The 24,370-nt window shown below is 36.7% G+C and overlaps 2 protein-coding genes across 4 annotated transcripts in view; one reads left to right on the top strand and one right to left on the bottom strand.

Moving 5' to 3' along the window:
- lypla1 (lysophospholipase 1) overlaps positions 1-7,191 on the bottom strand; it is a 27,185-nt gene extending 19,994 nt beyond the window's left edge. The window contains exons 1-3 of one of the 3 annotated variants that reach the window (XM_039754516.1): positions 7,067-7,191; positions 6,191-6,274; positions 1,539-1,570 (exon numbers count right to left, since the gene is read on the bottom strand). In XM_039754516.1, the coding sequence (XP_039610450.1) occupies positions 1,539-1,570; positions 6,191-6,274; positions 7,067-7,114 (164 nt within the window). In that variant the 5' untranslated portion in view covers positions 7,115-7,191. Of the gene's footprint in view, positions 1-1,538; positions 1,571-6,190; positions 6,275-6,463; positions 6,574-7,066 lie in introns of those variants that run through there. The other 2 variants (XM_039754514.1, XM_039754515.1) reach the window with 2 other exon arrangements.
- Positions 7,145-24,029, top strand: mrpl15 (mitochondrial ribosomal protein L15). The gene is made up of 5 exons (XM_039754513.1): positions 7,145-7,324; positions 16,060-16,217; positions 16,834-16,999; positions 22,097-22,220; positions 22,915-24,029. The coding sequence occupies exons 1-5, from the start codon at positions 7,223-7,225 to the stop codon at positions 23,253-23,255; spliced, it is 891 nt and encodes a 296-aa protein (XP_039610447.1). The 5' UTR covers positions 7,145-7,222; the 3' UTR covers positions 23,256-24,029.
- The last annotated feature ends 341 nt before the right edge of the window (positions 24,030-24,370 follow it).

The following is a 24,370-nucleotide window of genomic DNA, read 5'->3' on the forward strand; positions in this document are numbered from 1 at the left end:
TAATAATATAATATTAGAATTAAAATTCATCTATCCAAATTCCAAACACAATACATAATGAAATGACAAACTGGAATCTTAGCTGCATCACAGGGGCAAAAAATAATGCCTTTGTCGCTATATTTACATGACAACTTATCCTTTTGTCAACTTTAACCAGAACAGTCCAACTCACAATGTAAAAGTAGGAAAGCTGACATTTACAAACGTTTTCAATATGCGCATATTGTAGTTTCAGTCAAAAACAAACCAACTACTGTCAGTGTTATTTGATGTGTGTATGGATCTCTGTAATAGCTGAAAGAGTTGAAAAAAGTGTTTTAAGAAGTAGTTTTTGCTCTGTGGATAGTGATGTTTCATACTCCTCGTTAAAAGACTAAAATCACCATTTAAGTTAAAAAGCAGTGTACATAATAAAAACTGCGTTACGCTAATACTCGGTTCATTTGTTTGTAAATTCAAAACAATGCCATTATAATTTATTTAAGCAAATAATCAGTGGTTACAGTGATGCTGAAAACCCAAGTCTGATGTAAATCTACATTCTGATCACAGATGATTGTACCTTCCTAAGCCATTACTGAGAGATGGTCAAATAAAAGTAGCTTTTTTTATTCACTTTCAACAACTTTGTCAAGTTGACAGTTAACTACTTCTAATGTTAACAGTGAATAAAGTACAGGTCAAGTGAAAACATGGCATGAATTATCCAGGGATATAGAAGACATAGTAACTGCAAGTTATGAACTGTAATATTATTACAAAAACAACAAGTCTTGCCCTGCTATTTAATGTACTAGTATTCGAAAATACTGATGTTTTGAAGTTTATAAAAGAAAAAAATAATCAGGAAGACTGATTTTTATTTTTATAAACCAGAATAAAAATTATCCTTCAGCAATTTTTATTTAAAGAAAGCTTTACCTGACTTTCAATTAAATGCAGTAGTTAGTAAATATAGAAAAATCTGAAACAAGCCTCCTCTCTTAATTAGAATTCCAGTCACTTTATTTTTGTTTAACACTCTTCACGGTGTATACCGGTAAGTTCAGTGCAATTTAACAGACCCAAAGCTATAATGCAAAAATACATGATGAATATACCAAAAAATTTAAATCAAATTTACATAGTAAAATAGAGCAGTTTCAAAATGCTCAACATAAGAAAATCATGATAATATAAATCCATTCCTATTTTATTTGAAATATGGCCAATTGACAATGGAGGAAAGCAAAACCAAATGTCTAATCAGAAGCATTCCTGGAGAAAATAAACCACTGGGGGCCCAGGGTCAGTTATAATTAGTCGCATGATACATCACTGTTGACAATGTTGTCCCACCCATAAACCATCTTTAATTTGGACCAGGATAAGTTACTGAATTAGTTTCCTTCAAAAGAGTTGTGGGTTAGAAAAAAAAACACATAAGAAGATGACACTTGTGCAATAGAAATCAGTCATGAGTCACATTTCATTTATTAAAATGAGCCATTTTATATGGTTTTAAATATTGTAAATAATCATTTTATAATACATACCCAGTGTCTCCCAATCCATGCAGAAATATTACCTGTAGTAAACAAAAAAAGCTATTTTAATTGAGGTTTAAATGTATTGAGTTGTGTTAATAGATCATTTTAAATCTCACAATACAGTTACAAAAATAAAACACAACTATTCATGAGATTTTAGAGAGGAGCCGCTGTGCTAACTAAATTACTAAATGGTATTAAATATAAAAACTGAAAACGTTCAATAAAATAAAAATCAAATCAAATGAACAGGAAGATATGTGGCACAGACAAAGGAGCTACAGATTTGTTCATTCAGTTTTTAAAAACCACCAATTCTAATAAATGGTTGTAAGGCAACATAATTTCCAAGGCAGGAACCATCACTGGATGACCAGTTCAGTGTAAGGCAATCTGGCTGTGTGTTTTTAAAATGAAACTGGCATGTCTACAGAAAACCCCATACACCCCAGAAGAATGTGCATACACCACAAAGTATACTAGTTCAAAATTCAAAATTTAATCCCGAATGCTGGACCTGTGACTCTCCAGTAATAAACATTGTGTCCATCATGCATCCCTCGTTAAGAAGTACTGTTAACCAACTTAAGCAACAAATATCAACTAATTATACTGTAACAATAAAATATACTTAAAATACGAAAATTTAAAAAGGCACATAGCAAAAGGCAGAGTTTTCACCTTTAGCTAAGTTAATATATGGTACAGTATGTTTATGTAATTACTAGCATGGTGAAAATGGGGGACTTTTCAAAATTGTAAAAGAAGGAAAACAAATAAAAAGTAAGTGAGACATCAAATAGGACTGCAGTCTGTATTGGCATATTAGGATAGATAAAACCTCACAAAAAGACAGTTACAGATCAGCACTACAAAGAGTATTACAAACATTGGCTTTGGTGTTATAGTAATAAACCTGTCAACACTACATTGGCATCTTACTTGCACAGATACTTATCAATTACAGAACAGTTTTTACATGGCATCAGTCAACCAACAAAAGGTTTATTTATTGAGTTAAAGCTAGGAACAATATGAAACAAAGACTGACTGGTCAAACAAATGTTCTGCTACACTTTAGCAATTCTGTTTCAATAATCTTGGATATTCATTGTAAATTATATGTATTTTACAAACTCTAAATGCAGAATGGCTCTGTTTGTACAAGTAACCTTGTTGATTAAGAAATACTGATACTGCAATCTTTTACATTATACTTTTCTGAAGGCATCATCAGCAAAGCACATCACATTCTACCTCAGGTAGAATGGACATCTTCAGTCCCATATACTTAAATCAGCCCACTAAAAAGAAGAAGCTAAAAGCTCAAATGTTAACAATGCATCTACGCTCTGTTCTTCTAAACTTGGTATGGGCTGTGATGTCAATGAACCAAGCATAGTAGTCCTGACTTCTTTTTCAGCTATCATTCCATTCCAGCTTCTTGTGCTGATTCACACTCCAGTTTCATCAAACAGTCCCTTCTCCCTTCCCTGTGTCTCCTTAAACGTCTCCTCCAAGTTGGCCATTCTTGATACATCCCTGGGTGAATGTGGGCAGGAACCCAATTAACTGGATAAGGTGAAGTCAATATATCTTAGCTTTGCTCAGGGAACTTCAGAGGCAGGTTTCCTTTGCAAGAAATATTCCTATGAGTGCTCAGTAATTTTACAGCTTGCCTAGTGGGTAACTTCAGCCATGCATTTGATTCTTCACTTATGAATGAATCTTTTAGGATTAATAAAAAAATTAAAAAATAAATCACGATCTGGTCCTCCATTCTGAGTGACTTTCATACTGTAACAATTATTGACAACAATTCTCCTGCAATCCTAACAAAAATTAAAATCAGTACATCATACTAATAAATTAAAGAATGTGCCATGTGAATAATGATTTTTACAAATAGCTGTATCTGTTAAGAATAAAACATAAAAAGATCTTTACCAAGTAATGAGGGTGAAGACAACTCACAATATGTTACGTAGTTCAAAAATAAATTGTTTTACTCTTAGTCAAGATCAGTCATGCAGATGTACATATCAAGAGGACAATATGAGGTTTGAACTTTATTCCCATTTATGTTAAAGCCATGTTTCTAAGAGTAAAACATCTGTCACTATTTGCTTTACAGAATGTTTTTCTGCCTTTCATTTACAATTCTTAGTAAGCACAGTGCTGTACTCTAAAAGGAAGCATAATCATTAACAGATTACCTACATTACATTAGTGCACTGGTATTTCCATCTATTCATCTATTTTTGCAATCCACTTATTTTTTTTCTCGTCTTTATTATTTAACCTAAATGACTGGTAAAGAATCTTACTCTGCATTTACTAAAAGATGCCCTACAACTATATACATCTTTTTTAGTACACAGGGTAACAACGTTAAGTTAACAAGCACAAAATTAACCATTACCTATGTGGTTTAAAAGTTCAGTTAATTATGACACATTGTGCTCATATATATAGAATTTCTATTTGTATGTTCCCTGAGAAGACAGACTACTTTGGAACCCAAAATTTTACCCTGTAAAGGTCCCATTGGGTTTTTGTTTTTCATGTGAACTACAGTACACACCAGTGCCATCTGTTGGCTCAGATCAAGTGAAACATCTGAACAGACTGATGAAAAGACAAGTCAGACAAGGCAGTGTTCATGGATACAATCCAGCAAGACTTTAAAACACTTCGGGAATCAAACAGGACCCAAAAAGAACAAATTTTCAACTCACATGAGCAGAGACATTGATGGGGAAGCAGTGTGGATGAGACAGCTAGCAATACCAACAGGGTCATCATTTAAAAAACACATAAACCTTTGCCTTGTTTCCTTAACCTATTCTACAAATATACCCGGGCAACACCTGGTACTTTGGCTAGTACTAAATAAAAGTGAGAAAATGAAAGAACCAGGACGGCATGGTGGCGCAGTGGTAGCGCTGCTGCCTCACAGTTAGGAGACCTGGGTTTACTTCCCGGGTCCTCCCTGCGTGGAGTTTGCATGTTCTACCCGTGTCTGTGTGGGTTTCCTCCCACAGTCCAAAGACATGCATTGGCAATCCTAAACTTGTCCCGTGTGTGTGTGTGTGTGCGCGCCCTGCGGTGGGCTGGTGCCCTGCCCAGGGTTTGTTTCCTGTCTTGTGCGCTGGGATTGGCTCCCGTGACCCTGTAGTTAGGACATAGCAGGTTGAATAATGGATGGATGAAAGAAACCAAGTGTTCAACTACACCACATTTATGACATTATTAAGCAAAATGCTGTAATTACATTTACCGTGTGCCAATAAAACAAGTCATTTTTTGGCTAAGTAACCAACAACTCTGGGATTTTTGTAAATTTAGTGCTCATTCACTACACTTACCTTACTTAATTTGTATACTGTAGAATATACGTTTTACATATGTACGTAGATAATGGTATAATCTTTTACCCCTTGTAAGATAACATGTAATAGAACTTTCTCAGCTATATCTGTAATAACAGAATGTTAATTTATCATTTAGGAGCATAGACTCTGATAGAAGCACAAACTGTTAGATTTGCTTACAAATAGAATATTGACATAAATCTATCTATCTATCTAAATATTCCATCACTTAAGTCCTGTAAGTATAGAATAGGAACTTGAAGAAATGTAACAAGATATCTGATAAGAACTTTGTTTATATAGGAACTTTCCTTTTAGCAATATTTATTTTCCTCTTCATTTTTGTTTTAACTGTTTTGCTCTGTAATGTACTAAAACCTTTTAAACTAAGATACTTGTAATTATTTGTATAGGTGTCACACTTACTGCCATAATAATTCTTTGAAGGCAGCTGAAGCTCCAGAATTTTGGAAACCTTGGACAAATGCAGATACAGTACACTTTTAGCCTTAAGATAGCTTAGGGAATGTTCTCAGGTGCAAATATAATTCCCATTTTTTGCCCATAGGGCTGTACACATTTATAAATATAACATAAAACAAAAAGGACATTAAATAAAAAAAAGCAACTTTAAAAATAAACAGCTAAGTATATAATACACACTCAAACACTAAAGCACATCTAGCAACGCCAATTCATGTGTACACACACACATACATATATACATACATATCCCATATATACATATACATATATACACACATACATATATACACACATATATATACACATACACACTAGCGCTACATTAATGTTTACTTATTCTGTAAAGATTCTAGTAAGTGGTAATGTAAGTGCATGCTGTCCTCATTAAATTTTAATGTAATACTTTATGATGTCTGACCTTGGGTCTGTCATTGGTGTTGCTAACGTTTTCTTAGTACATCGACGTCCCGTTTCAAATGGTTAGCACGGTTAGGACTTCCAAACATTGTGAGCAGCACTGCACCCTCCAAGTCCTTTTAACTTTTGTCGGTGAACATGCTAAATTGTGATTGGAATTCAGATTGACTTAAAAATCATATCGGTCAATTTGAATTCTAATGATGGGATGCGTCTCTCTCAACAAAATGTCACTCATACATAAAAGAACTTAGGTGTCTAATACATATCCAAAAACAACGAAGATGGTAAACCACCTCGCAAAAGATCCGTCCGAAGCACTCGTTCGTTCTGTACGACCCATTCACATATTCTGCACGAAGCTTAAAATGCAGGACTTACCGCGGCTGTGGCTTTCCTTGCTGCAGGGACAATGGCTGGGAGCGGCGCAGACATGTTGTTACCGCACATGCAACGAACTGATCGCTGACATTCAAAAAGAAAACAAAGATGAATCGATACGCGCCCTTGATGGGTGCAGACTACAGATTGCCAATTCAGTTATTGTTTTTAGAGCACAAAAAAAGCATCGGAGAGAGAACATACAAGTACATAATTAAACAGACACGTCAGTATATAAAACAATAAAAATGTGAGACAAAAACAGTCTATTACTGCAGGTTCACCTCCGCGTATCTTAAAAGTTTAAAGGGAGGTTAACAGGCGGTGATGACTGAGATCCACTTGTCACACTAGCATAACACCAATGGAGGAAGTCCCGCCCCCTTTTGGGATAACTTGTATCTGATAGGGTCCCTTTGTAAAGTGTGCTTTCTTTGGTTTTCGTGGCAACTGTGACATGTTATAAACGTGGTGGAGATGATTACCTTACTTCTAAGTTAATGTATGTTAATGTATGTTGCAGGACTTTGAAGTAATTACTGCCCAACGAACTTGTTAGAAGTACGAAACATGAAACCCCATAACTTCATCCCGGAATATCACAGCTCACAGAACACGGTCTTTGTCTTTAGTTTAACTATTTTAAATCGCCATTCAAATAATGTCTTTCGCAAAAATGTGCGATTTCAAAATATCTGTGGTTCAATTAAGTTAACAGTAATGCCTCCACCTCCACGTGCGCAGGCATTTACCGTTGCATCCGTATTTATTGCTCAGTCCCACATAGACACATGATAAACAGCCTAGTCCTGCATTACATTGCTTCGTTTTGTTTTGTGTTTCACACCACATAGTGGTAAGTTGATCCACATTTACCGTAATAGATCGGCATAGCGAGGCAACCATGATATGTAAGGAAATCATTGTCCGCTTCTGCGCAATGTCATCAGGAACTTTCTGCCGTAAAGCAATTTGCTGACTTATACCACGTGTGACAGGGCGCCGTTTCGCTGCCCTTGGAAAGAGTTCGCAATGTCTATTTCCAAAAGCGGAGCTAAGTCCTTAGATCTGCTAAAAAAGCTACCAAGGATATCTCTTGTTAATCTCGGACCGAACCCCGGAGCGAAGAAAAACGTGAGTGCCAAAAAGAATCAAATTAGAGGCAGTGAAATACAACAATAAATCCTGTAGCATTGTTAAATGCTGACATTAGAACGAGGCATCTAATTCAGTTTAGAGGTAGAGCGCTGTGTGGCTGTCATTGATGCACTACAGCAGAGGCAGGGTAAACAGAGCTATTCGGGTATTAATTGCAACGATGTAGTCAGAAATGCATTTGGCATTTTATGTGGTTTAATCGTAAGGTAGCATGGATGTTTGCGCCTAGCCAGATACGCTTGAAATTACATGTTTTCAGGTTCAAATACCCCGTGGGTGATTGTATACACCAAAAGGCTTGACGGCTTGTTTAGTGTATGTTATGTACAGCTGCAGAAATGTGTTTTATGTTGTATGGAGGAATTGGGAGTTTATCTCAGATAACTGGTTGTAAGTGAACGTCGCTAGTTTAATTTTCTTATATATGCAGGTATGAACGTTTAAGCCCTGTTTTATGTTTGTGCTCCTTCATTTTATACGTGTGAATACCTTGAAATCTCTTGGGAAATAGTAGAAGAGTCTCATTACGTGGACACTGTCATTTTTTAATTATTTGTGGCTTGATCTCTGGGTTTCAGATTTCCAATCGAAACAACTTCTTTTTGAGCGCTATGCACTTCACGATCTGGAGTATTTCTTGAACGTCTGGTTTTAACACGTCAAAAGATCCTGGTATCAGAAGTATAATATGATAACCCAAACTATAATAATGTGCTGAAATATCAAAACAGGGCAACTGTAATGCATTACCATATACAAACCGAGCATGACACTTAAAGAGATGGATAACAGCAGCCTACAGTGTTGGCCACACTAGCAAGGAAAAACTGTACTGGAATAACTGTTAGACAGAGGATGTGCACAATAACAGGGCATTTTACTAATCAACACTTTTGATGGTGAAGGCTTCTAGCAGGCAATAAGATACCTTGAGCCAAAGTATCACAGTGGGGACTTAAGTTCAGTCCAGAGACACCTCTGTGGTTGCTGGTTTACATCCCAACTACAGTAGTTTCACAAATAAATGGTTAATTCTTAATTCTAAATTATCTAATTTTTTCTTTGTTTTTTTTTCTTCTCACATTTTGCTTTCAAAAATATGTGCTAGATTATGGACATGTGAACACAATACCGAAATTTTCATTGTTTACTAAATCTTTTAATTGTTAGCTTAAAATAACTAAAACACGGTACCAAAGTAACACATTCTTTTTAATTAACCTTTTCTTTTAGAGTTTACTACCTTAATTGTACTCAAATATTAACGATTAGTTATGAACGGTGCAAGTTAAACTAATGTTCAAGCAGAGCCCCTACTTCAATGTTAGATCTATTTTTTATGCTAATCAATCTATATAATCTATCTATATAATTGACTAAGTCGCCCGACCATGGGATACGCACAACAGAGCCCCACCCGCCAACTCTAACCCTCCTCCAGCATCCACCCTCACTCTTGAGGCATGTGCACTGCCTGCTCATGTGCCTGCCCCCAACACCTCACCAAACACATGTTTACACGCTGCATACAGTGATTCCCATCCGCGACGAACATGCTTCTTCTTAGATGGTCCTGCAGGAACAGGGAAAACCTTTGTCTACAAAACCCTGATTCATACCATCAGAGCTAGGAAGCTAGGACCATCGTCCTGCTTCCACCTCAAAACTGGTCCCGCCCACACGCAGCCGACACAGATTTTTCTCGCCAAACTTCTGCAGTACGCTTACAAAATATAGCAAACTGTACATGCAGCAAAAATTTACTTCTCCAGCTAGATTCCATGCTCGGAACCATCAAACCATTCGCTAAATCATACAAACACATGCATGAAATCGCTCAGTTAATTCAAAAGCATCTGTACGAATGCTTTTCGAAGAAAACCCTAGGTAGGATTTACGACGATACAATGCCCCGACAGGTCACACCAATTTTGCAGCAATTTTCGTCGGAGAAGATGGCGAACTGCCTGCCGAAAGGGACATTTGCATCGGTCCCATAGGCAACTCCTGTAAACAGATTTCCACGCTGAATATGAATTGCGATCCTATGGTTTACCCACTTTTATTCTCTTACAGAGACATTGGCTGGCACAAAGATTTACAACATGTTCCCGATAAAAAGAAACGCCACGCAAAGAAGGCCTACTCAATGCCAATTTTACGCGTACAGATTAGCAATGAGGAATACATTTAGTATTTTGCACTCCAGCGGCGAACTATTCCAACAGTACTTTGTAGATGCGTATGTTAAAACAGAGGGCGCACGCCTGAACTATCTCAGATTAGATCGACAAGATTTGTGCGTGGAACAATACAAAGGACTGTCAGATGCACTGCAAGCAAACGCTGAAAATAACGTACGTGTAGGCAAAATTATCATATTACTGTCCACATTTCCAGGAAGTCCAAGATACATGCAACAAAACTAGCAGGATGTCATGGCCAAAGTACGTAAATTCAGACCGCCTCATTTATTTATCACTTTCACATGTAATCCTGCATGGCCAGAAATTCTATTGCACTGTCGGATACCCAAAGACCGGAGCACAGACCTGATATTGTAGTACGAGTCTTTTGGATTAAGCTGCAGGAATTACTTGGAGACATTCTACAACAACATCTTTTTGAGGTTGTTATTGATTATATTTACGTAATCGGATTTCAGAAGCGCGGCCTTCCTCATACCCACATGCTGTTTACTCTTCACAATAATTCTAACAACCAGTCTTCAGCCACGGTCAGTTGTACGTGGCTTTTTCTAGGGTTAGATCTTTCAACTCATCTGTTGTCTTTCAAAAAGTATTTATTTCGGTTTGATTTCTGAATTCTTTTCTCTCCATTTTCTGTTCCTATTCTTACACTTCAGCTAGTTAGTAATAAAAGGCTTAACTAAGTGGTTCCATCCTGTGGACCATCCTAACTCCATAGGTTCATTTCAACCACCTTCTGCTTTTAACTGGTCTCCTGCCTTTATTAAAAAAGCTATTTCTCACTTTCTGACTTTTTTTTTGTGTGTCAATCCGGAAATTATTAAAGGTGGTTTGCTAAATTTTAGTTGATCACAGCAAGCATTTGTATGTATGACATTAGTTATTCTTTTTTTGGCTTTTTAAGATTTTGCTCTTTTTATGCTATGTTAATTTAAGCTTTTTCTTATTTAGTTTTAGTTCACAAGTGAATTTTGCACTGAAATAGCTGCTTCTCATTAGTATTCAATGTCATGTGCACCAGTGTCTGTACTGTTCATCACTGATCATCAGCATTTGGATACGATTTATAGAGTGAACTCCAAAGGAGAAGGTGAATTAAGAAGAGTAAAAAGAAAGTTTACTTTTAAAGATAGCAAAAAAATGAAAATTTTGTTTACATTTGAATACACTAGCACATATTTCTGAATGCAAGGTCACCTTCTTCTTCTTCCGGCTGCACCTCTTAGCCGTTGCCACGGTGTTTCAAAACATCTGTTTCAATAACTTTCTATCCTCTGCACACCCACCAACTGCACTTCCTTGTCATAAACCTCCTCTTAGGCCTTTCTCTTTTCCTTTTGCCTAGCAGCTCAATCTCTAGCATCCTTCTTCTAATATACCCAGCAGATCTCCTTTTCACATGCTCAAACCAGCGCAATCTCGCCTCTCTGGCTTTGTTTCCAAACCGTCTAACCTAAGCTGACCCTCTAATGTACTCGTTCCTATTCCTGTCCATTCTCGTCTCACTCAGTATAAATCTTAACATTTTTAACTCTGCCACCTCCAGCTCTATCTATTGTCATTTTGTCATTGCCAGAGTCTCAAACCTATATAATATACCTGGTCTCACCAGTCTGCCACAAATCACTCCTGACACTCCTCTCCACCCCACCTGCACTCTCCGTTTCACAATTCCTGTTTCTCTGTACTGTTGATTCCAAGTATTTAAACACATCCACGTTCGTCAGCTCTACTCCCTGCCTCATCATTGTTCCACTGACTTCCTTCTCATTCACGCACATGTATTCTGTCTTGGTCCTGCTGACCTTCATTCCTCTCCTCTCTAGAGCATATCTCCACTTCTCCAGGATCTCCTCAACCTTCTTCCAACTTTCGTCAAAGATCACAATGTCATCCGCAAACATCATAGTCCATGGGAACTCCTATCTAATCTCCTCTGTCAACCTGTCCATCACCATTGCATATAAGAAAGGGCTCATAGCCAATCCCTGATGTAAACTCACCTCCACTTTATACGCATCTGTGACTCCTACCACAAGCCGCACCACTGCCACACTTCCCTTGTACATATCATGTACCACTCTTACATACTTCTCAGCCACTTCCGACTTCCTCATACAATACCACAATTCCTCTCTAGGCACCTTGTCATATGCTTTCTCTAGGTCCAGAAAGACACAATGCAACTCCTTCTGGCCTTTCTCTATACTTTTCCATCAACACCTTCAGAGCAAACCGTAGATCTGTAGTGCTCTTCTGGCATGACACCACACTGCTGCTCCCTAATCATCATCCCCCTTCTTAACCTAGCTTCTGCATATCAACTTCATTCTTTAAAACCTAGACATGCATTGGTGGCAGGGGTTTTGCACAAACCAGTGTGTTTCTTCTTGCTGGTCCCAAGCCTGGATAAATGTGTGTATGAGTGAGAGTGAGTGTGTTGAGGTTTACATCAGGAGGGGCAACCAATGCAAATCTGTCAGATCAATATGCGGATAACATTATTTCTGAATGCAAAGTAAAAGAAGAAAAAGATCAGTTAAATAATTTTAGAAGTTAGCATTTAATTTGTGAAACTGGTTGGAATGTAATCTCACAGACAATCTCAAGAGCTTGTTTTGTGTATGTAATATACAGCCATAAAAATGTTGCCTATGGAGTGGTTAGGGGACTTATTAATAGCTGGCTATAAATTAACATAGCTAGATTCATTTTGTATATATGTAGGTTTTAATATAATTAATATTTTGTACTGTCTAGGAAATGAGAAAAGAGTTTCTTAAGGTGAGCTTGCACCATTTGTAGTTGCATTTCTGGGTTCCAGGCTGCATAGTGAAACGTTTTCTGTTTCAATACTGTAAAAGGGTGTGCATAGAAATTTGTTCATGTTGCTGTTAAATATGAAAATGTTTTAATGAAAACTAACAAAATGACAGGGAAATTTGCATATAGAAATTGATGTCTTTAATTTAGAAAAGGTGCATTGTGACCTGGATGATCTCGGTTGAGCATCCACTTTTAACACTTAAATAGATCTGTGTCATAAGCATTAAAATGATAGCCCAAACTATGTAATACTGTGCTGAAATACCAAAGTAGCACAGCAGTAATGCAATACCACAGGGATCCTCTCTTATGGTCCTAGAGGGCCACAGTGCCTACAAGTTTTCACTTCAAACAATTTCTTCATTACAAGCTCTGTATTTTCTGCTAAAGCTATATATTAGAATGCTTACTTTTAGTAAACTCTTTTCTTACAAATCAGAACTTACTTGGCTATTTTAGTTTTAAGCAGCTGTATTTAGGGTTCAGTTTTCCTCTTTTCTTAACTAGCTATAGTTAAAACTGAAATGCAAATAACAAACAAAAAACCTCAAGCTCTCCAGCTAACTTGGTTCCATTTAAAATGGTTAATGTGCTTCATGAAGTATCTATTATTAAGAAATAAATGAGAAAGAAAAGCAGATAATTATGAAGTCTACATTTGTTTCATTTGACACAAAAAATATAAATAATGTTCCCAGAAAAGGAAACTCTTCAATGTAATTAAAATTTGGCTTAGATGAATGAAAATGCTAGCAAGCAATACAGTTAAATAGCAACTTTCATTATCAGCAAGGACTGTCTTCTATATAGGAAGCTGGTTGGAATGAAAACCTTCAGCCCTCCAGGATCGTGAGTGACGATCCCCCTGCTTTACCAAATATTAAACAAGCACGCTGAATAGCCTTCTTAGCATTATGTTTACCCCTGAAACAACAAGTTGAAAAGTTAGATTTTTATCAATAAGAAGAAATATTGCGTGTTACAGAAACTTGTAAAAACTAAAATGTCATCATAGACACAGTAGGAAAAATATGTTTAGTGTCCATTGATGAATTGATGCAGGTTTAATACATGTCCTATGTGTGCTATATTTTCAGACACCAATGCACAGTCTGATGTTTTAATAGGGATAGTAGAAGCATGTTTCTTTGTGTTCTTTTTAATTTTTTCTGTTGCTTATGCATGAGAGGGCACGTGTGTTATTGTAGAAAACCACACTGTAAAAGTTGGTGACTTCCACATTCCCCCCTGAAACAAATATTGACAGTTGCTGCATTATGTTTAGTGCTTAGGGGGCTAATGTCTTTCTACTTGATCGTAATTATTTTGAAAGAAATTGCACCATGGTGATCCTTTATGGGACTGAATTCACAAGGCATATCACGATGGTTCAATTGCACAGTGCCATTTGCATCAGTTTCACTATCCCTTGGCAATGTCTGGTGACCATTTCACTTTGCCTTATTCACCTGATGGTTCAGTCCCAGTTTGTTCTAAAACTGGATTTACGGCTTCTCGTTTACATGCCATTGCCTTTTGTATGAAGGCCTCACTCCACTCATATGAATACTGATAATTTGCCATAGAGTTGCTGAATTTCTAGAAATCATGATTTGATCATATTATCATGTTATTTAATCTACAAGATGAAAGCAGAATACCGTGCTAACCAATATTCAGACTTAATGCTCTACATCTCATCAAAATATGTTAAACAATGCACTACTCTGGATTAATTCTATTTACATAGAATCCCAAGCCCAAGAAATGTTTGGAGTTAATGCCAAGGAGGTTAAAAGGTTAGACTGCAGCAACCTACCATGTAGACAGCACTAGCAAGGAAAACATGTAATGACTTTTGGAAAGAGAATGTGTACAAAGATGACATATATACATCACCCATATTACAGTACATTTGATGGTGAAGGCTTTCAACAATAAATTAAATATCTTGAGCCAAAGTACCACATTTTGTCTAGGGGCATTGTTATCGGCTATATGAAATACTAGGTAAGTACCTGGCGCTGCCTGTGTGTCAATTAATATGATAAAAACTATCTTTTGTTATCTTTGGTGAGATTCTGCCACTACAAAACTTTCTTTGTTGATGATGGTATCCTCACCACGGCATATTCAATGCTGCCTGATGGAAAGTACAGTCGCTGTGGCAGCATTGTTTTCTGAGCTGCCATTTTTGTGTGATTAGCAATTAATCAAATAGATATTCAAAAGGATTACAGTTTTATTTATTTTGATTATAGTACTGTAAACTTTAAATAACTGAAACCTCACCTGGCAACTGCCAATAAGTGGTTATTAACCCCAATTTATCACAATAACATTACACTTCATAAAAGAAATTGATGGTAAAACACTCACAAAACTTTCCAGTTAGTCATACTGCTGAAAAATCCTCTCGGAGAAGCTAACATCTGCCTTATAGTCATGGAGAATTGCAAGGAAGGTGATTGTGTGAGTTGCCATGATACATTGTGGCTGCCAGTACCCACATTCATAATCTTGGTTTCTACTGCTTGCACACTGCAGGTCAGAGTTAGTGACTGGTTTTACTACAGCAAGAGGCTACCAGAATATGCCCATATCACAAGTAATTTCACAATGGCTGTTCTCAGCTGCTGGCTTAATGGCTTTAAGCATATGTGGAGATGCCCTCATGGCATGGACAAAATTACTTCATTTTGCCGTCAATCTGGATGACTGCAATTGATTGCAGAGCCCTCTGTGTGTCTTGGGTGCATGGAACTCTCTTCAGTAATATCATCGGACAATGTAGGAAAATGTTTTCACTTAACCTAAACACATCTTGCATAAGTTTAACATTTTCTGATAAATGTATCCTTGCTTTTTTACTTTATCCTATACATAGTATAGGGATCATGAAAAAAATATGACCTCAAGATTTTAATGAATCTTGATGTTTTAGACCTTCCTGAGTCCAAAAATACCATTTTTGAAATTGTCTGTCTGTGTGTAAACACGATATCTTGAAAATGCTTTGACCTAGGTCAATAAGATTTTGTACACCTGCTTTATATCAAAAGTAAGGAATCCAATCAACTTTTGGGCCACTTATAGCAACTGGAAGTGGTACTTTAACTGAATACTTTTGTAAATTTTCAAGTAAAGTATGGTTATAATTATAGATAGATGATTCAAATTTTGTATAGATATTTATAATGATAAAAAGCAAACAGATATGAAATTTGAGAAAAATTACTAGTTACTAATTACTAATTATTAGTATTTTATTTAAACAACCATCCAAAATTTTTGTATCTTGGAAATATAAATGTGTACACGATAATAAAAACTGTATGCATTATGACACATATTCTTTCAATAGCAGTATGAAATGTATACATCATCAGTTTAACAATAATGTGTAAACATTGAACATGCCATTTAAATATAAAGATGTAATGGGAACAAGAAGCTGCTCTCCATGTGTGAAGATGGATCGGGTAACTTGAAATCATACAAGCATTCTGCCATGTTAACAGGTAATTAGTGTAAATGTAGCTTTTATTGTTGGTTCTTAAGTCCTAAGGCTAAATCTAATTTAAGGGTTCTCATTTAAAAGAACCTCAGGCCTATTTTTAAATTTGGTTGCAAAACCCACACATTGTAGTGTAAAAAGGCATATTTATTTATCAGGAGAAGAGACGTGGAAGAGGCCAACATGGAGGAAACAGAAGTGGGAGAGGTCACAAAGGAGAAAGACAAAGAGGAAATCGTCCAAGACTGGGTTTTGAAGGAGGACAAACTCCATTTTATCTTGTTATCCCAAAGTATGGATATAATGAAGGACACAGGTAATACATTAGTTTATTAACAACTAAACTGAGCATTAATTTCTTAGTTTGCGAAAGGATAGTTAAAAATTTGATTTTTGTTTTTTAATTCCATATCATGCCATTTATTATGCCATTTATCATATTGCCAGGCTCATGGAAAATTATATTTTCTGCCTGTTGTGGATAACGTCCGCCTAATCTCATCTCGCCTTCCTTTTCTCCTGATAAGAGTAGTAGTTGTGGTAGGAACAGGCTGAGTAGGCCAAATCATGCTTTCCTAGCTTAGTAAAAGTATCCAGTACCTTTTGTTGTGTTACCATTTTAGTTAAAATATACAATCTCTCCATTGTTCATTGGGTCTCCCCCAGTGAGTTTGCTTGATGTCAAGTGGCTTGATTATCATTTTTTTTTTAAGGTGCTCAAAGTGTGCTTAATTCGCGATAGTTAGAATAATCTTGCCTTTACATGTTTTAGTACTATTTTTTCTTTTTTGAAGCATGGCTTGATGACTGTGTTCTTATAGTAATACTATACTTAATAAGTGGCCACATTCTTTGGTAAATGATAATAAACCATTTGAATAAATATTAAGTAAAATTGATTTAACAGGTTTATCTTTTATTTTTCTTCACAGTCGTAGACCTCAATATCAGCCTCTGACCCTGAACAAGCTCCAGTATCTTATAGATTTGGGTAGAGTGGATCCTTCACAACCGATTGACCTCACTCAGCTAGTGAACAGTAGAGGTGTCACAATACAGCCACTGAAGAGGGACTATGGAGTACATCTTGTGGCTGAGGTACAGTAAGAAGTTAGGATTTTTATTTTAAAAATATACTTTGCCTTTTTAATTTATCCTAAGAATAAAAAGTGTTGTGTTAATCAAGTCACATCTGTACCTTGTTGCTACTTTAAGAATTCAGCGCCACAGGTTTGAATCACTGGTTTTTATGATGTTTGCATGTTCTTCACATTTTTCGGGTTTTCCTCCTAACATTCCAATTTTAAATAGCCCTAGCATGAGTGTGGGAGCCCACATGAGACGGCCCTACCATGGAACGGCAGCATATCCAGGATAAGTTCCTGCTTTGTATCCTGGTTACCCCAATGTTGCCCTGAATTACAATATGCCAAGTCAAATCAAGTACTCTTTATTGTCATTGCAGCTATATGCAAGTACATGGTGAGATGAAATTGAATGCCTTCAGGCCTACAATGAAATGTGCAACAACACAAGACAGCATAAAGTGTACCTTATTTTACAACACTGTACATAACAGGTTGCTGAACAATAATTAGAAATTATTTCCTTAGTTGTTAGTGTAATTACTGTGTTTAATAACCTAACATAGTTCCAATAATTAGATTATAAGCAGAGTTAAGAATTAAAAGGAAGAAAAATGTATAAAATTCACAGTTCAACAGGAGATAGTGGAGGCATTAAAGCCAGGGGGTAGACACTGTTGAGCAGTCTGGCTGAGTGGGCCTGGATACTGCAGCATCATTTACCATATCGGAGGAGGACAAAAAACTTAGGTGAAGGATGACTGGAATTGGCCTCAAATTCTTATTGAATATATCTTGGATGGAAGGTAGGGACACAATAATGATGCTATCAATTATCCTCACAATATTATATAGCATCTTACAGTCCATAATGCTGCAGTTCCTAAACCACACAATAATAAAGCTGGTTTAGCACACTCTCTGTCACGTCACTCTAAAGTGTGGCAAGGTTGGCGGAATGGAGGGTTATTTTTCTCAGCCGTCTCAGAACGTAATGACATTGTGTCTTTTTTAGCAAGAGAAAAACAGTGATGGCTCCCGGTGAAGTCCTATATAATATGCATTCTGAAAAACGTAATGCTTTGAATACTCTCAACATTGGAGCCATGTATGTAGAGTGAGCTGTAGGCAGAACAAGATTTCCTGAAGTCAATAATCAACTCTGTCTATTTTACCACATATTGTTGTTTTGCGTATCAGCTTGTTGAGACTTCTAATATCTTCTCTGTATGCTGACTCGTCTTTGTTGCTGATTAGCCCTACCACGGTTTTATCATTAGCAATCTTGATATAATGATATAATGATGATATAATTGGAGCTAGACCCTTCAATGCAGTTGTGTGTCAATAGAGGAAAGAGGACACAGTCTGGTGGTGCACCAGTGCTTAGGCATTCTCACTTCCAGTACAATCCGACTATATGAGCCAACTTAGGCCGTGGAATAAATGAATCCAATATCCAGTTACGTAGTGGTGTATTAAGGCCTAGTCCACTGAGTTCCACAATTAACTTGTCATATTCCTGTGTTGAATGCTGAGCTAAAACCGGTTAACAGGATCCTTATATAAGTATTCTTTTTGTCCAAATGAGAGGGGCTAAAGTGGAGGTCAATAGAAATCATCTCATTAATAGATCAATTTTGTCATTGCATAAACTGGATCAGGTTGAAGTTCTTTGGGAGGTTAACCTTGATGTATAACATGATGATTCTCTCAAATTACTTCATGATGGCAGAAGTGAGTGCAATTGGATGATAGTCATTTAGGCATGTTAGTGTTGGCTTTTATTGCACAAGAACGATAGTTGTAGTCTTAAAGCACTTGGGCACAGCAGCTTGTGCAGTGTGTTAAAGATACCTGTGAAGACATTGGCTGATTGACTAGCACACTCTAGGAGTACATAAACAGGTATATTGTGTGGAACAGCAGCCTTTCTTGGGTTGATTTTGTTGAAGTTTCTTCAAGGAATTTCCTTTCCAGGTTTGTAGTTTAGTGGTCATATTGAGCATAAGTGTAGTTCAACATGTCCAGGAGAGAGGCATCAGCATTGCCATTGCATTTAAAAAGGAATTGACTTATAGTCTGTGAATACTTTAATATATTGTCACAACCGTCAAGTGTCTTTAGTGCCCTCAAAGTGGCCATGGATGTGTTACTTATACAGGTATGTGTGTGTATATGTGTTTCTCTCTCTGTGTGTGTGTGTGTGTGTGTGTGTGTGTGTGTATATAATATATATATATATATATATATATATATATATATATTACAGTCATGGCCGAAATCATCGGTACCCCTGGAATTTTCCCAGAAAATTTTTGTAATTACAAATGTTTTGGTATACACATGTTAATTTCTTTATGTGCATTGGAACAACACAAAAAAACAGAGTAAAAAAGCCAAATCTGACATCATTTCACACAAAACTCAAAAACTGGGCTGGACAAAATTATTGGCACCCTCAACTTAATATTTAGTTGCACGCCCTTTGGAAAAAATAACTGAAATCAAGCGCTTCCTATACCCATCAACAAGCTTGTTACACCTCTCAATGGGAATTTCCAACCACTCTTCTTTTGCAAACTGCTCAAGGTCTCTCAGATTTGAAGGGCACCTTCTCCCAACAACAATTTTGAGATCTCTCCATAAGCGTTCAATCGGATTTAGATCCGGACTCATTGCTGGCCACTTCAGAACTCTCCAGCGCTTTGTCTTCAACCATTTCTGGGTGCTTTTAGAGGTATGTTTGGGTTCATTGTCCTGCTGGAACACCCATGACCTCTGACGCAGACCCAGCTTTCAGACACTAGGCCCTACATTGTGCCCCAATATCTTTTGGTAGTCTTCAGATTTCATGATGCCTTGCACGCGGTCAGGGCATCCAGTGCCAGAGGCAGCAAAACATCCCCAAAATATCTTAGAACCTCCACCGTGTTTGACTGTAGGTACTGTGTTCTTTTCTTCGTAGGCCTCATTGCATTTTCTGTAAACAGTAGAATGATGAGCTTTACCAAAAAGCTCTTCCTTGGTCTCATCTGTCCACAAGACGTTCGCCGAGAAGGATTTTGGCTTCCTCAAGTACATTTTGGCAAATTCCAGTCTGGCTTCTTTATGTTTCTGTGTCGGCAGTGGGGTCCTCCTGGCTCTCCTGCTATATTGTTTCATTTCGTTCAGATGTTGACAGATATTTCGAGCTGACACTGTTGCACCCTGAGTCTGCAGAACAGCTTGAATATGTTTTGAAGTTGATTGGGGCTGTTTATCCACCATTCGGACTATCCTCTGTTGCAGTCTTTTGTCAATTTTTCTCTTCCATCCACGTGCAGGGAGATTAGCTACAGTGCCATGTGTTGTGAACTTCTTGATTATGTTGCGCACAGTGGACAAAGGAACATGAAGATCTTTGGAGATGGACTTATAGCCTTGAGATTGTTGATATTTTTCCACAATTTTTGTTCTCAAGTCCTCAAACAATTCTCTGCTCTTCTTTCTGTTCTCCATGCTTAGTGTGGCACACTCGGACACACAACAGAAAGGTTGAGTCAACTTTTCTCCATTTTAACTGGCTTCAGGTGTGATTGCTATATTGCCAGCACCTGTTTCTTGCCACAGGTGAGTTCAAATGAGCATCTTATGCTTGAAATAAAACGATTTACCCACAATTTTGAAAAGGAGCCAATAATTTTGTCTGGCCCATTTTTGGAGTTGTGTGTGTCATGTCAGATTTGCCGTTTTTCCTCTGTTTTTTTTGTGTTGTTCCAATGCATATAAAGGAAATAAACCTGTGTATACCAAAACATTTGTAATTGCAACAATTTTCTGGGAGAAATGGTGCATTTTATTGTTATGCCTGCTATATTTGAACCCTTTCTTGTGACCCATACAAAACCTCTGATTTCCATTCTGCTTTTACTGGTGTCCTGGTCATTTAATCTATTATTTACTAATGAGCGTATTATTGTTGTATGCTTTACTCTGCTCATTGTAAATTGTCATTATTAGGATGCAATTAAGGAGACAATATCACACAGAGAAAAAAGGAAATTGATAAGAAAACAAGAAAAGGATGTTCAGTATTTCAAGCTATAGTAGAATACACAATTATAAATGTCTTGTGTTTAAGAATGTTTTCTGAATGCAGAGTAAGATAAGAGGATCAAAAAATTAAATGAGAGATATTAGAAGTACAATGACCCAACTGATATACATTTGTTATCTGTTTATTGGGGTGGCACGATGGCGTAGTTGGGTAGCCGTGCTGCCTTGCAGTTATGAGACCCAGGTTCGCTTCCCAGGTCCTCCCTGCTTGGAGTTTGCATGTTCTCCCCATGTCTGCGTGGGTTTCCTCCGGGTGCTCTAGTTTCCTCCCACAGTCCAAAGACATGCAGGTTAGGTGCACTGGCAAATCTAAATTGTCCCTAGTATCCCTGTGACCATGTAGTTAGGATATAACGGGTTGGATTATGGATTGATGGATCTCTTTATATTGCTTTTTTTAACAAAATAATGTTGCTGCTGTTAAGCTAGTTAGGTTTGTGATCCAGTTATAACTGATCTGCTGTACATTTTCCAACTATTGTCGTGTCAGTTTACTGCACACTGTCTTGTCTATTTGCACTGCATATTGTATATTTGCACTGCAGTCCTGAAGACACAAAATTTTAGCTTGGCCTGTACTCAGTTTTTGGATGGGAAGACAGTAAAGAAACGTGAACTTGACTAAAACTTATTAGAACAAAAACCTGCCTCTATATGGGGGTCCATAGGGAGTTCGTTTGAGAATCAAAGCAGTTTGTACAAGTTTGTTGGGTAAAATTCCTGATTACTGCCACTGGGTGGCAGCATTTATACACATAATAGCAAATCTCAGTAGCAGTTCCTCATACCAATTTGTTATAAAATTAAGATTACTGTTTGATTAAATTTTGAGAACCAAAAAATAAGCAAAATAAATGAAAGAAAATTAATGTGACTATGTTACATGTCCTTTTGTGCTCATTAGTAAAAGTTTTCAGTGCACAAAACTAACAATTACTGATAGTAGGAAGTTGATATTAAAAATCAGCTGTTTGTTTCGTTCGTTGATTAATTTTTTTTTTTTCTTTTTAAGGGCGCCGAAAATTTCTCGGCTAAAGTTAACATTGAGGTTCAGATGGCATCAGAATTGGCAATAGCTGCAATTGAGAAAAATGGAGGAGTTATAACAACAAGCTTCTATGATCCGAGAAGTTTATGTAAGTAGCTTTGGTGAAATTGGACAAATGAAAACAATATGCATGTACTTTTATTTTCTACTGGTCACATCCATTTGCAGTTCATACATGTATGTCATTTGATGATCAAAGTTTACTTTGTGTGTTTTCAAATTCCTTTTAAATGGTGGAACCTGAACATGTGATTAGAAAAATGAAACTTCTGTTCAGAGATTTTTATTTATGCCAGTGATTTAAAGGCATTGCGTATTGTTTGCAGACTTAACAATGAAGAGCAGACAAGGTTCACACATGATATTTTCCCTGACAAAGGACACCCAATTCAGAAACTTCATAGTTTCATAAAAACATGTGAGCCATGACTATATTTCTTTTCACATGACTTTGCAAGAATGAAATTGGAAGGGCAGTTTCCTTATGTGCAGTCATTGGCTGTTATTCATCAGTGTTCTCATAATGTACAGTATGTCTGCTCACACTATAAGACTTTATGCCAATAATGTCAAACATGCTTGAATAATTATGGCATCTGCAGTGGGTCAAAGACAGGTCCAGATGCATCACAGAACTGTTTGTACTTAATGAGTGTTTTAGAAATTTTGTTGCTGAATTAAAAAATGTGTCCAGTGTCTGTAAAGTTGGGGTTAAATCCTTGTAGTATTCAAGTGTGAAGTTTAACTGATGTACAATTATTCAAATTATTATTTTGCATCAGGTATCCTGTGTAAACCTGTGCCTTTCTTCACAAGAGGACAGCCCATTCCAAAGCGCATGCTTCCAGGAGAGGATTTGTTACCGTATTATACAGATGCAAAAAACCGTGGCTATATGGCTGAGCTAGCAAAGATTCAAGAAGCTCGGATGGAGCTTGCAAGGACTTATGGCTACATTTTGCCTGACATCACCAAGGAGGAACTTTTTGAGATGCTCTCAATGCGTAAAGGTCCAAGACAAATATTTTTTGGCCTTTCCCCAGGGTGGGTGGTCAATATGGCTGAAAAGAAAATACTGAAGCCCACTGATGAACGCCTTATCAGTTATTACAATTCTTCATAAAGTCCTATGACAAAGACTAATAAAGATACATGAAATAAATTAATTGTTTGGTTGTGGTTAAGGACTATTCCAAGACATCTCAACATTTGTTGATGTGTTTAATGGTTGTTATTCTTAATCAGGTAAAAATACACCACTGGTTTTAATCAAATACATTTGATATATTTTGTAGATGGGTTTGAATTGTGTTAGGTTTCCAAGTTTTAGGGAGACTTTGGGGAAAATAAATGTTTTTTAAGGTGTTGATTGTAGGATTGGTTTTGCCATTTTCCATATTTTCTAGAAGCATATGTCTTGGTTAACTGCCACATTCTAAATAAAAAAAATGTCACCTTCATCAATATTTGGGCTGGTTAGTACACATTTGGGAGTAAAGTTTGACTCCTTGCTTAAGTTTATCACTGTTTAGTTTGTTGTCAAATTACTAGATTCATAAGTATTGTGTTGACAGTGTGTTTCAGAGTCATTGATAATTTTCTTGTAAATATTTGAATTTGGCAAAGTGTCATTTAGAATCAAGTGAGTTCCATGTTTTAGGTTATTTGTCATTCTTGGTCTGATTTATTTCCCGTTTGGTAAAGTGTGGTAAAAGGGCCATGTCAATAACATTGTACTGCAGGTAACTAGATGCAGTCTTGCCAAAATACTAATATGCCTTCTGGTTATTAACTTAGTTAGAATGAACAGAAGGCAAGAATAGAAGCTAGAAGGCAATGGTTGGATGTTTTTTTTACCTGTATAAATATCCAAGAGAAATAAAACAAGTGTATTTTATATAGGATTTTTACCAAGCAAACCATTCCAGAGGCTTTATTTTAAGTTTATAGCTAATGTCATATTTTCACAATGTGATAAATTCATTGAGTGGAATTACTTATATCAAACCAAAGTGTGCAGGCAGCAGTGAAGTTCAATAAGTATTCAGTTTATTATGGTGGACTATGTATTTAAAGAGTGTTGCCTTCATCTACAGTACATAACCTGCTTGTTAACTGTTATTTCGTATCATATATATGTTCAATTACCAGTATTTCTTTTACTATTTTAAATTGATTGGTTTTTTTTTTATCAGTCATTGACAAGTATTTATTGGGTTCTTCCATGAGAATTGCTGA

This window comes from Polypterus senegalus, chromosome 5 (assembly GCF_016835505.1).
Source record: "Polypterus senegalus isolate Bchr_013 chromosome 5, ASM1683550v1, whole genome shotgun sequence".
In the NCBI taxonomy this organism is placed as follows: domain Eukaryota; kingdom Metazoa; phylum Chordata; class Cladistia; order Polypteriformes; family Polypteridae; genus Polypterus; species Polypterus senegalus.